This window comes from Abrus precatorius, unplaced genomic scaffold (genome assembly GCF_003935025.1).
Source record: "Abrus precatorius isolate BTA unplaced genomic scaffold, Abrus_2018 Scaffold2, whole genome shotgun sequence".
NCBI lineage: Eukaryota > Viridiplantae > Streptophyta > Magnoliopsida > Fabales > Fabaceae > Abrus > Abrus precatorius.
Genome location: NW_020874362.1, coordinates 1,998,649 through 2,013,247, shown reverse-complemented (window position 1 = coordinate 2,013,247; position 14,599 = coordinate 1,998,649). Strand labels below are relative to the sequence as shown.

The 14,599-nt window shown below is 30.6% G+C and overlaps 2 protein-coding genes across 2 annotated transcripts; one reads left to right on the top strand and one right to left on the bottom strand.

The window, feature by feature from the left end:
- Positions 1-1,375: 1,375 nt before the first annotated feature.
- LOC113858415 (probable inactive receptor kinase At5g67200) lies at positions 1,376-4,222 on the bottom strand. Its single transcript, XM_027491073.1, has 2 exons — positions 2,860-4,222; positions 1,376-2,258 (listed from the first exon to the last, which is right to left on the bottom strand). The coding sequence occupies exons 1-2, from the start codon at positions 4,199-4,201 to the stop codon at positions 1,699-1,701; spliced, it is 1,902 nt and encodes a 633-aa protein (XP_027346874.1). The 5' UTR covers positions 4,202-4,222; the 3' UTR covers positions 1,376-1,698.
- An 8,803-nt stretch (positions 4,223-13,025) lies between these two features.
- Positions 13,026-14,300, top strand: LOC113858675 (protein IRX15-LIKE-like). The gene has a single exon (XM_027491396.1). The coding sequence runs from the start codon at positions 13,107-13,109 to the stop codon at positions 14,049-14,051; it is 945 nt and encodes a 314-aa protein (XP_027347197.1). The 5' UTR covers positions 13,026-13,106; the 3' UTR covers positions 14,052-14,300.
- Positions 14,301-14,599: the final 299 nt, after the last annotated feature.

The following is a 14,599-nucleotide window of genomic DNA, read 5'->3' as shown; positions in this document are numbered from 1 at the left end:
AATTTTGGCTTAAGCAAATTTTTTTAACTTAAGTTAAAATAACTTTTTACTAAATTTACTTAAATAATTTTTTTTATTTAAATGAATTTAAACTGGCTTGTAAATAAGCTGAATATCCGAATCCGTTTTTCCTTTTGGTCATTAATGTAAACTTGTTTTGAATTTGAAAGTTATTCAAATTCCTTTACTCAACCCAACAGCTAGGTGGGGCTATCTGACACAGATAAGAGTTGAACTTTACATGGTTGTTTATGACCGAAGGAAGCCGTTCGACAATGTAGCAGTTGAACACCTGAACCTGACAGAGTTAATTTTCAGACTTATTTTTATGGTCAAATTCAGTTTTTCTATTTAAATTATTATTCCTTCCAGTTTTTTTGTATGACTTTTTTTTTAAAAATTTGCGGCCTTTAATAAATTATAACAAAAAAAATTATTTATTATTTTTTAATAAATTTATACTTCATAAATTTTTAATCTTTTAATTTCTTAATAATTAAATTATAATAAAATTTAATTTTAAATAGACGTAAACTTAAAATATTATAATTAGTTTTGAAAATCAACATAATTAATTTCAACTTAACATATATGATTTAAGAATTATTTGAGAAGCATTTTGAAAGAAAGGAAGAGAGCAAAATTCTTATTTTAAACAAACATATTTTGGTTTACAATTTTTCAATATAAAAATATAAACTAATAAACTAAAATAAACATAATATATTATTAATTAATTGATTTATTATTATTATTATTATTATTATTATAAATTGGTATGATTTTATTTATTTAAAAAAATGTTCTTTTCTCTCTTCTTCTCCATAAAATCCTTCTCAAATATTCATTTAATTAAAAAAATCTTATAAATAAGATGGATGAAGTAATTTGAAAAGAATAGTGCTATTTGATGATAAAAAAAAATGAGCACAAATGTGGATGAAAGGGAGAAATACTTTGACCCGTCAAATGCTACATTTCCATTCATTTTTAAAAATAGAAAATTATTTTTAAAAATGAAATCAAACATAAGTATTCAAGTTTTTGGTTCCAAAAAGCTTTTTCTTTGAACAAGGCCACGTTAACGGCCAGATTGTTAACTTCCTAGTTTGGAGGACTGGGCCTTGTTAAATGGGCTGACTTCTATAAGCACCGGTATTACTTGAAATGCTTTTAATAGCACCTATTCTGTTTGAAATTCAATTCCAATTTTCAGTTTTGAAAAACAAAAAGTGTGATGTGATTAGAAGAAAATAATTGTGCAAAATGAAAAAAAGAAAAAAAAAAGAAAAGAAATTGCGATGACCATATTTGTGTACATTTCAGTCAACCAAGTCTTAAAAAATTCACCCTTTATAGTCTTTACTGCACATGTCGGAGACACAAACGGAGGCAAAATTGAAAAGTTAAAATACATTCATATAAATTCTATTTCATTGTCTGTAGAAAAAAAAACCGCACTAACCAGCCACAGCCGATAATAAAACTGTAATATCCGATGGTTCTGCTGCTTCTGCATGAGATTCTCGCAGAAATGATTGCTTAACCTTTCAACTTGGCCTGCAAAATCACTCTTCTAAATTCCTCCCCACGAGCAATTCTCTTCGATTTTCAACGAGAGCACTTGATAGTACTTGCTGTGATTGCGTTCTTCTGTTGTGTATACAATCAATCCAGTCACTGAGATTAAGACACAAACTATGAGAGTCCCACATGTGTATTGTCTTCCATGGTAACCCTGTCCTTTATTCCCTGTATCATCTTAAGGACTTGCCACATTGCTGGCCTCTGCTCCGGTGAGGTTGCACTGCAAATACTGGCAACCTCTGTGAGCATTTCTAGCCGGTTATCTTCACTGCCATCATCATCCCTCATTGCTCTGACCCAATCTTGCAGATCTGTTGGTGCAAGAAAAGGATGTTGAGAAGGATGTTTACCCGTCAAAAGCTCCAAAAGAAGCACACCAAAAGCATACACATCAGACTTCGAAGTGGCCCTGCGGCTACTTTTGCGAGCCTCTGGTGCTTTATAGGTGGCAGAATCAGGATCTTCAGCGAGTGAAGAGTCTGCAAGAAAGGCCAAACAATAATCTGTGACACAAGCTTCAAAATCGGCTCCAAGAAGGACATTAGAGGATTTCAAGTTCCCGTGAATTAAAGATGAAGCTTGGTGTATGTAAGCAAGTCCATGAGCCACATCTTCTGCTATTTTTAAGCATGATGTCCAATGCAGGGGCTTGGCCCTTGCTGATCTTGAACCTGCACATGCAGCAGCAGCTATCTCAGTTAAGAAATAATCATCAAACAGGCAAAGTTGAAATTGATTGGTCCCCTTTTGCATTTTCAGGATTTCTGACGAAGAATAACAATAAAAGATGAAACTTCTAAAATAAAACAGTATGAATAAACAATGGGTGAAATCAAAGGGAAGAAGCACGGTAGTCAACATAGCATGCAACACATTCAACCAAACATTACCCAAAATAGTCGAAACAGAGTGCAAAAAATAACCCAACCCCGTGATTATCGACATTGGATACCTCGCAACCCCACAAGCAAAACAACAAGGTAACTCTGCTAAGAACAAACAAGCAATCAATAAACAGTGGCAACGGCACTACACACCGTGTCACTGACCAATCTGACACATCATACCCTTCCAGTTCAACGCATCACAAACTAACAACAACCAATTGCAAAACAACACCCAATCCATCAAATCAAAACTCCAAGCCCCACAAACCCAAAAGCATTAGAAAGCAGAAAGCACAGAAACGGCAACAAGTCAAGGCATCGTTTGGACTAACAGCAATAAGAATAAACAGTTATTTCTGAAACGCAAAAGCAAAATGGTGGATACCATGGACGAGGTTGAAGAGGCTGCCGTTAGGTTGATAATCATAGATAACAAGCCTCTCTCCCTTGGCCTGAAAATAAGCCCTTAAAGGTACCAAATTGGGGTGGCGAAGCCTCCCCACAACCTCCATGTGACGCTCAAACACTTCCCCATTAGTCACCGCCGTTTTCCCAGCATCCAACCTCTTCACCGTCACTATCAACTGCGAATCCATCACCGCCTTGTACGTGGTTCCCACGCTCCCCCTCCCCAACAACTCCGCCGAAGCTCTCATAAGCTGTTCCAGCGTGTAATGCTGCACCTCCCCGCAGCAGAACACCAACTTCCCACTCCTATGTGCTTCTTCCATCTTCTTCACCTTCACCTCCCTCTCCCCCATTTCAATTTCCTCCGCCGCAGGAACACTTTCCATTTCCAGCGGTTCCGGTTTTCTCGAACCGGTTTGTCTTTTCCTAGCCAACGCCATCACGGCGAGTGCAAAAGCAGCGAGAATCGCAACCCCAACAAAAACGAAGCCGAAAACCAAGCCGGTTTTTTTATGGCCACGTTTAGTTCTGGTCGGGGAAGGAACCACGACGATGCCCTGAGATTCCTCGCTCTGACTCAACGGCGCCGAAGAGGACGCGCCGGTACCGAAGAAGTGAGAACGAGGGTCGCATTGTTTGTGTATGATTTCCCCGCAGAGACCAGGGTTCCCCGAAAACGACGTCGCGTTGAAAAGAACGAGGGTTGGGGTCACTGGAACCGGACCGGTGAGGTTGTTAAAAGAAACATCAAATAGTCTGAGAGCGGTTTGGTTGAGAGCGGGAACGGTTCCGGTGAAATTGTTAGAGTTAAGCCGGAGAGAAATGAGGCGGTCGAGGAGGGTTAGTTGAACCGGAAGCGAACCGGTGAGGGTATTATGGGAAAGTGAAAGAGTGAGGAGGCGATGGAGGGAAAGGATTGAAGGAGGGAAGGAACCGGAGAAGTTGTTGTGGTCGAGGAAGAGTGACTTCAGGTTAGTGAGTGGAGAGAGATCTGGGATGGGCCCGAAGAGCGAATTGTTGCGGAGGCTCAATACTCGGAGCTGCTCCAGTCCAGTGAGGGTGTTCGGAGGGAATGCGCCGCGGAGGCCCAAACCTTGAACGACGAAGCGTACCACCCTGCCTTGTGCGCACTTCACTCCCCTCCACTCGCAGTAGTCGTAGCGCTCGTTCAGCGCGTAGAGTAGCTTGTCGTCTTGGTCTGCTTGGCGCTTGAACGACAAGAGGGCGACGGCGTCTGGGGGTAGCATGTTCGCGGAGGAGGCGAGTGCGAAGTAAAGGAAGAGAGGAAAGAGTGTTGTGAATGTTTTGGAATTATGCATTTTTTGCGTTTGGGTTGGGGTTGGGAGGGGAATATACGGTCCTCTCTTTGATTCAGTCCACTGTTTGAGTATCTGGTGGTGCAAAATGGAAGCTGGAAGTGAAAGAGGGAAAGCGGTGGTAACAGTAGTAGTAGTAGCAGCAGCAGTAGTGGGGAGCAGCTGGCCTTCTCACGTGAAAGTGGGGAATGGTGGAAATGGAATATCATTAACAACTCTTTTTCTTTTCTCTCCTTTTTCATTTTATTAATTAATGTTAATCCTGTGCTCTTCATTCCTTCCTTGTTCCTATCCATCAAACCACAACTCTACAACGCCCATTCCCTATCCCATCTCCATTTTCTTCAATCATCGTACTTTCAGTTTATGATGGTTGTTAAAAATATTATTAACGTCACTTCTTAGTCCATATTAAGTAATTTCAAGTAACAATAATTATAATAATATATTCTTTATTATATTCAATTTTCAAATTTTAATTAATAGTCTATTTTCAATAAAAATTTATTAAAAAATCTTACCACTGTTAAAAAATAAAAAACTTAAAAATTATTTTTTTAATAAATTTTAAAATATTTTTTAAAAATAATTATTTAAAACCACTAAAACGGGTAATATGCTCTTCTATAATGTTTATCGACATGAATGTCACCATGATTTATGTTTACGTGTACGATAATAATGATGAAATGGAAATGTGCTTTCCGCAATCCGCAATCCGCAATTCAGCAATTGAGTGCTATTCATCTGACTTCGATTGACTATTATTGACATTTACGTCATAATTCTTTTTCACAAGTTTAAATGAAATGTACTAAACAGTCTGTTCAACGCTTTATAAATACTATTGAAAAGAAAATATAAATCCATTAATTTTAAAACTTTATTTGAATCATCAAATATGATATTATTCATTATAAAATATCACAACATGAACATTTCAAATATGTAGTTTTAAAAAATACAAAAAAATTTATAGTGATTTTGTAAACTTATATTATCTAATTTTGATTGAAAAAATTTAATTAATATTGATGAAAACATTAAGATAAATATTTTTTTATTGAAAATTTTTAAATAAATATCAATATAATTTAATATAAATTAAAAAACATCTGCCGTTGGAAAAACATTAAACTAATTGTACTTAAAAGGCGTTAACTTCACTAACAGGTGATAATAATAAAAAAAGAATTCACGTTTATTTTGTGAAAATAAATAATAAAATAAAGTTTAAATATCTTATTGCTTTCACATTTATATCGCTGACATGATCCAATAAATAGATTGACATGCGGTAGTATTGTATTAAATAATGTAATAGAAACTAAAACAAAATTTACAAAATTATAAGAACTTAAATTATTTAAAAATATATTATTAAAATATAAAAAATATATTTAAACCATCAAATAATTTATCTATGTCCAAGTTTATTTTTTATTTTTCAAAAAACACTGCTCTTGGAACTTTTAATTTATTTTTATAACTGTCAAAATATATCAACCTAATTGGATTTCAAAACTCATTAGATTGAGTTAAAAATAGTATTACTTAACTCATTTATAGCAGCCTAATTTGAGTTTTGAATTTCATTACATTGTTAAAAATATATTTTTTTTATGTGTTCATAAGTAATTCATGAGTTTCTAGCATGTATATGCAATGCTCATTAAAAAACAGGTACTATTTTTTTTAATTAATGTTTGTATAATTTATTCATAGTTATTAAAAGTGGTATCAAAATAGATATAAGACTGAGAAAACCATAATTTTGTAAGAGGATGATGTTAGGAAGCCAGTTTGGAGATAAATAAACACATTTTCCAACGTCAATTCCGCATACACACGTTAAAAATTCAATTTAGGAAATGTCTGTTTCTATGTTAATTTAGTAAAATAGAATTTTAAAATTAAAATTAATGCGAATTAGGCTGCAGATCGATTTGCACACCTTGATTTATTTTTTATTTTTGCTTAATCAATTTTTCGAAATAAATAAATAAACCTCTTATCATCTTTTCATTTTTCAATGCTAAAACAAGAAAGCATTTAAAAGACATTCTAAATATTATATAAAATGATTCTTAAAATAATAAAAAAAATAAATACATACAATATAATACATATATAAATTTATATTTTTTATTTTAAAATGTCTATATAATTTAAACAGTACCATGTGTCTTATGCATATATTTTTATTTCGTACTTATTTTTAATCCGGAGGAAAACTAAAATTAATTGAAAACATCCTACACGTTTAGTTTTATGTTGTAAATATATTTTTAAAAAATTATACAAAAATAAAAAATTTTAAATTAAATTTTTAGTTGAAATTAATTATCAAATTTATTAAATTTTTAAATTAAAATAATATAAAGTATATTATAATTTTATTTTAAAATTTAAAGACTTAACTAAGTGTACGTTGAAGTTACATAAATTATATTTATTTTTTATAAAAAAATTTAAGATATAATTTTTATAAACTATTATTTTTAATTCTTTTAAATAACGTAATTCATTAAAATATTACAAGTGTCAATTTTGATCGGATATATTAATAAAAAATTATATTTCAATAAAATATTTTATAAAAACTAAATTTAAAGTAATTTTTATAATAATTAAACACTTAATTAAACAAAATTTAAATATATACTCAATTTATATATTTTTATTTTTTAAAATAATAAATGATAAAACTAGTGCTTAATTAATAAAGTAGTATATATATATATATATATATATATATATAATATTTAAAATATTATATTTTTGTGATAAGATGAATTATATTTTATATCATTCTATAATAATATTTTTACTATATTTAATGGTAATGACATTATAATGTTAATTTATATTATATTAATATGATATGATAATATATTTTTATTTTAAATATATATTCATAAATACTTTTTTAACGTATGAATATTGATACTTAGTATGTTATTTCTAAATTTGAGAGAATAAAGTATATTTTTTTAATTAAGAAGTTATAATTTTTTTAATTTCATTGAATAATATTTATATTTTTTAATAAATTATTAATTTTAATTTTTATTAATATAAAATTAATAATAATAATAATAATAATAATAATAAATGTAAATATTCTCTCAATTTACACATAAAAATTACTCCAAACATTTACTAATTTTAATAAATATAAATACAGGTAATATTATATCCACTCCGTACTCCCGGGCGGTTGACGTCCTTGTCCATGAGGCGCATGCGTATTGTGTGCACAACCATTGTTTCTATTTTGAATGCCCTGTCCTCACTCTAAATATAAAACTAACCATATAACATGTGAATGTCATTTTCTAAATCAAATATATCAATAAATAAATAGATAAAATGTTTTGTTAACTTCAGTCAAATTTTTATAAAAATATATAATTATTATATTAAAATTATAAAAATATAATAAATAATTTTTTAATAAAATTTTATTATTATTAACTGTTTATACTAATATTAATAAAATACATAAATAAAATGGAGTTGTTTACGAAGCGTTGTGCACAGAGGAATTAATATGACAACCTGAATGCAGTGTGATTAGAAGTACTATATTTTATTGAAAAAAAAATTAATATATATTCTGCAGATTAAAATTGGATTTCTCCTTCATGTAATAATAATGTGCATATGGCTGCTGAACTTCAAGAGTAATTTACACATACAATTATCTGATCTAGGGTTCTTCCATTTGACCCTTTGAGTGTAAGTTAAGTCTGAAATTCGATCATGGATTTTTACTTTATATATATATATATATATATATATATATATATATATATATATATTAAATCTTATAATAAATGTTAAGATTAAAATATGTAAATTATGTGAATTTTTAAAGTTTAACCATCTGTGTACTGTCTGTAATTATATCTCTTGTTTTTTCTTAACAGAGTAAGAGATATAATCCAAATCATATAACCATACACAATGGTTAAAATAAAAATCACACCATCACTTAAAATTGTCATATGACTTTTTAAAAAATTTACATAACTTTTATATTTTAATTCTAACCATTAATGATTAAAGTTTATTCCTCTTCTTTACACAAAAAAAAAATGGTCATTTCAATCAATATGTTACCTATATTTTTTCTGTTTATTAAGCTTAGAAAAAGTTAAGATACCAAATATTATATTTTTATATTAATATCACTTAATTATTTTTTATAGAATACAACATTAATAAATTTAACGGTTGATTTAAAATTTTTTATTAAGTAGAGTCTTTTTTTTCTAGAATATTAAGCACATTCTTTATTGTATTATTTTATTTTAACATGTATTATATTTTTTAAATATAAATAAACATTAAAATTTAAATAATATACTTACAAATTTATAAATATTTAAATTATATAAAATTTGACATATATAATCATATAAATTTTTAAATTATTTAATGTAAAGGATGAAGACATATTACACTTTTTTGTATTACAATCTTTCTATGTGAATGAATGTGATACATAATATTTCAATGATTTGATGTTAATACACATTTAGTTGTAATAGTATGTTTTGTATAAGTAATTTAAATTTAGCAGAATAATACTTTTTTCAGTAATATTGTGCTAAATGTTTATGAAATACTTTATTATACTAAGTATCGTTTTTTGAAGTGATTCATAATAGGATTTTAGAAAACTTGACCATATAAATTAGATTAATAATCTCTTTATTAATTTTTTTTTAAAAATGTAATGTGTTAAATTACTCTTTGTATTTTAATTTTATTTTTAATAAAATGTAGATATTTAATAAAATAAAATAAAATTATCAATCTTATATTCTATTAAAACGTTGAAATGGTCAACATATTAGTCCGGCTGTAATATTAATATAGAATAGGAATATTTGTTGTCAATGTACAACAGCACCAAATATATTAACTTTTATTTTGCTTCTAATTATCTTTGATAACTAGGACGGATCATACAAATAACTCAAAAAATAAATTTAATTTGATTCTGTATATAAAGTCAAACATTAACAACTTAACTTGCACTTATGTATTGAAGCTTCACACAATTAGTAGGCTTTCACGTTATTTATTCAAAATTAGAGTACTTGACCTCTAAAAGTGATGTTTTATATATTTTTCATGTGTCTAAAATTTTGCTTTATACAATTTAATATCCAAATATGTTAAGTTATTTACATTTTGGTAAATCCCTTAAAAAATGTAAGCAAATGAAGACATTTAGAGACCAAATTATACAATTCAAAACTTTTAAGACCAACTAGTTATTTAAAGAACCAAAAAGCTAATAAGTTCACACATCAAGAACTAAATTAGACAAACGAAAACATTCAAAGATGAACAATAAATAAAGTGTTCCTTTCAAGAATCAATTTATGCATTTACTCTATTTTTTACAATAACGGGGTAAACAGAAATACAAGAAGGAAAAATATCAATAAAAAAGTGTCATTTATTAAGGCTTTAACATCGAATTAGCATCTATTAGTGTGTATTAAAAAAAATAATTATTAGTATACACATTTTGAGTTTATATTAATAATATGAAATATTATACTAATAATTCAAAAATATACTATTATTTTAATACTAAATAATTTTTAATAAATAATTTTTTTTACAGTGTACGAGATAAAATGACTGATATGAAGAAAAGAAAAAGAGATAAAAACGTGTTATAAAAAAAATAATTTTACCAATAATATAATTCTTTCAACATTATTGAATTTCTCAATTTTGTTTCCAAATCAATAGGATCACAACATGTGTAAAAGTAGTAAGAAATGTTTGACCATTGAAGTGTGCACTTCTTGGTCCTAGTGGGTCTGTGCCGAATGAGGTTGACTGATGAAAGGTTAGAGAGTCTAATACTTTTGAGTGTCTTTGGTTTGAGGGAAATAAAGGAAAGGGGGCAAAGATTTTTTTTTTTTAATTAATCTTATTTGATTCATAAATTTACTGGAAATAAGAACAAAAATAATGGGATTAAATAAAATTTCTTGTATTTGTTTTTATCTTTTCTTTTAATATTGGAGAATTGAGAAATGAAAAAAAGTACTGATTTATAATTTTTTAATTGTACTCAAAATTATTTGTGAAATTTTATCTACTTTTACTTTATCTCCAACAGTAACCATAATAGTATTCTCTTAACTTCTTGAATCCTTGTGCTAAACAAATGGGAGGCAAGTGTTTTTTCTTAAACATGCGTTAAGGTTCTTATTAACGAGTGTCCTAAAATGTTAATTAAAAAGTTATGGTGAAATAGTATTTCTAATACCTTTCTTATAAACAATGTATTTGTTAACATTCTCATATTTTTAACAATCTTGTATGAATAATAATTAAACAATCGAAGGCTCTAAATAATCCTTATGATATAGAGAGAAAAAAAATCCCGTCGTCTCTAAATATAATCGAAGGCTCCTACCAAATTTACTAGGTATCGTTAAAATTGAATTTACTGTGATGGCAGGTATCCTCCTCTTCTAAATCTTTACGTTGTCTTCCTGTTCTGAGTTCGAACCTCTTTGTCCCTTGCGTTTATCTGGCATAGGCCTACATTGACAGCGAAGGCACTGATAATATTAGGATGTATTTGATACACAACATTCATAAAAATGTTCCAAATCTTAAATGATAATTCCATGTCATAACGTAGAAAATTCACATGCTTTGCTGGAATTAGAGTCCCAAATGGCCAAATTTTGGCTTCAATTTGAGTTTATTGACTGATAATTGATTACATGGGCTTTGAGATGTATGCAATTGTCGATTCCAGAAAGAATCTTCTTTTCATATTTTTCAGAAAGCCTATTACTGCAATCCATAATTGGACATGCTTAAAATATGAGCCAACCTTTTTATCACGTGGAGGTCCCTGCTTGTTCCTCTTTTTCTCCTCTTTACCACAATTTGAATGGCCACTTCAGATAAGTACTTGACCCAAATCAGTGAGCACACTCCACCAATATCATGTCACTGTTATTTCTATGCAAACAAAGGATATGTCATAATGATCAGGTTGGCCAAAGGCATTTTGACAAATGCCATAGACATATATATACAAAGAAATTTCTTTTTCAAAAATAGATTTAAGCGTTTTGATTAAAGGTGCAGAGTTGATCCAGTCTTGGCAAGTGTCAGCTCATCACTTTGTAATCTTTTATGTTTTTTAACTCGGCAGTTTATCACTTTCTTAAATTTTGACGAAAAGGGACAACTCTACCTTTCGAGGCTTTCACAACAAAATACTGAGATAGCATCTTCCCACGTCATGTACCATTTTTATGTCAGTTTTACTGATTTTTGATTTTAAGATTAATTTTAAGTATTCAAAAGTAATATTTTTAATTTAAAAATTAAAATATTTATTATATTAGAAACATAAAAATATAATAAATATTATTTTTATTAATTATTTAAGCTCAACTTTAAAATTTGAAGTTAATATTATTCTTTTTATACAGCAACAAGCACTCTTTTTTGGGATACGGTGAGGGGGTTAAAGAAAGAAAGAAGAACTGAGCCTTTTACTGTTGTTTTTGGAGAGTTCTGTGGAGATTTGCTCATTTAGTTCCTGGATCATTGGAATAGTTTTTTTTATGTATAATCTTCAAAACGTCTTGAATGAGGCCCTTGTCTATCTCGGGCCTTGATTTTCCCAAAGGTTTAAATACAGGATGACCAAACATAAATTCATTTTAATGTATGTGTCAAAGAACATAATAAAAAATTATTAAATAATATTTTTTTTTATAAAAATTATAGTATTTAGTGTTATTAATGTATAAATTTTATATTTTTAATAAATTTTTATAACGTGTTCTTTAAATATACGTTATGTAAATATAAAATTTCTGTTACCGATAGTCCTTTTAACTAATTATATGTTTATATTTGTTGTCATTCATTCTCAAATTACAGTGGTAAGCGATTTGATTTTTTAAAATACAATTCAAATTGTAGAAGAGAGAATAGTTGAAAGGACTTTATAGTCAATATAATACAGTATATGTAAAAATATAAAATAAAATCTCGAGAATAATTAGTTCTATGAAGAGAGAATAATTCTCGAGAGGAAGTACACGTTGCTGGTTCTCTATGATGTTCCATAGATTGAAACTTAATATTTTGACTTATGAGGTACCAAGCTGAAAATTATGCTTCTAAAACCAAATTAAAAGCCGAGAATAGAAGGATACTTTGAAATCGTCTCAAGGTGTTAGTATATCCACCACTACTAACTACAAAAAAGAGTCAGTGATGGCATGTGTTTCACGGGCGCGAATCGTTGCAGTTACTTTGTCTCATTCAGGAGTAGCTATTTGTCTCAGAAATTACCAATATTCTAAAGGGTGGTTACGTAGGAACAAAATCTTTAAATCAACAAGGAAAAGCGACTTCTGGCTTGTAATTAGTTACTGGGTCGCTACGGCTATTGTCTCTACCTTCGCTCTCATCTCAGGTCCAACCACCCCAAAGCAGCACTTTTCTGCCACTACCCCTTTTTGGTTCAGCACGAACAATCCTTCATAAAATAAACAATCTACATTAGGAATTAATTCATTAATGCAATATACCAACCACATCAACAATGATCATATTCAGCTATAACAAATTACACATAATCCCTCTCATTAACGTTATTTTCAGTTCTAGTCTAGAGGCTTGTAGGAGGGTTAATGTAAGGTCACTCTCAATATTTTTCTCCCAGAACATTGCTTCAACTCTCTCTTATGCTATTCCAATACTTCTTTAAAACCAAGCCTTCTTTCCCAATTCTCTCTCAGAGGATAGAATCTCTCCTACACCAGCCACAAAGGACAGAGATTCTAAACCCAAGTTTTCTTTTTTGTTTTGTTTTGTTCTCTCTCTCTACACCATGAAAAACACAAACACCAACACGAAACTCATCCTCCTCCACCCTTATATCCAAAAACAAGGAAGCTCAAATCGCTTATGGCTTCTAGCCTTCATATCAATTCTCACTCTTGCTTTCCTTGTTACCCTCATATACACAAGAGAATCAACCTTCATTACCACTGCAACTTCTTCCGTGATTGCCTCTTCCCCCCCCGTTTCTGGCCTAGGAAGTGCTCCTTTGCCAGCCACAGTGATCAACACTCTCCTCCACTATGCCTCAAAATCCAATGACACCTACCGCATGCCCCACTCTGACCTCAAACCCATCTCTGACGTGCTCAGAAAATGCTCATCCCCGTGCAATTTCCTCATCTTTGGCCTCACACCCGAGACCCTTCTGTGGAAAGCCCTCAACCACAATGGTAGAACAGTTTTCATCGAAGAAAACCGCTACTACGCTGCATACTTTGAAGAAAAGCACCCAGAAATCGATGTCTATGACGTGCAATACACAACCAAAAGGAGTGAGATGAAAGAGCTCATAGCCTCAGCTAAAGAACAGGTAGCAAATGAATGCAAGCCAGTGCAAAATCTTCTCTTCTCAGACTGCAAACTAGGACTCAACGACCTACCCAACCACGTGTACGAGGTTGACTGGGATGTCATACTAGTGGACGGGCCACGTGGCGATTGGCCGGATGCTCCAGGCAGAATGTCGGCGATTTTCACCGCCGGCGTTCTTGCAAGAAGCAAAAAGGGTGGAAACCCTAAGACTCATGTGTTTTTGCATGACTTTTCTGGGGAAGTGCAAAAGGTTTGTGGGAGCGAGTTTTTGTGCGGTGAGAATTTGTTGGAGGCAAGTGAGAGTTTGGGACATTATCTGTTGGAAAGGATGGAAGAAAGTAGTGCCCAGTATTGTAAGAATCAATCATCTTCAGGGTCAAAGGCTTCTTCATCAACTTAGTTAATGTTTCTTATCAAGACTACTGTAAGGTGCTCAGAATCATGTTAGTCACAATTGGGTCATCATCCTTCTGGGTATTTATCATTCATCCTTTCCATTGCTACATTTTGTTTACTCCTTGGCTGCAGCTTGTAAAAAATAATTCTTTTTGTTTTTACCTTTCCATTTTGTGGCACTGTCAATTGTAATTTCTTCAATGAATTCAAGTTTACAACAAATTCAGTTCAGGATATTGCATACCATCTACATCAGCGAAACGACTCTTAGGAGAGAGAGATTATGCCAAGAGAAAGAAAGCGAAAATGATTTGTTTAGTTGCTTCTGTCGGTACCGACGTAGAGAGGGCCAGGGTTGGTCCCACCCTTCCCTCCTCTTTTTGTCTTTATACATAAAGATTTTTTTATTTTAAAAACTTCATAGTTTTTGTAATCACTGATATAATTAAAGGTTGAATTTAAACTAGGTGATTACTGCCGTTTAAAAAATTTGAGAAATTTTAAATATATTTATTTCACGATTTAATAAAAATTAAACATGGGTATTAAAAT

Bases quoted from the DNA above. Each gene is read 5' to 3' on its own strand.
- LOC113858415 (XM_027491073.1), bottom strand. From the start codon at position 4,201: ATGCATAATTCCAAAACATTCACAACACTCTTTCCTCTCTTCCTTTAC. The intron at 2,259-2,859 runs GTATCCACCATT...CTGCATGTGCAG, and splicing joins CCTCTTCAACCTCGTCCATG to GTTCAAGATCAGCAAGGGCC.
- LOC113858675 (XM_027491396.1), top strand. From the start codon at position 13,107: ATGAAAAACACAAACACCAACACGAAACTCATCCTCCTCCACCCTTAT.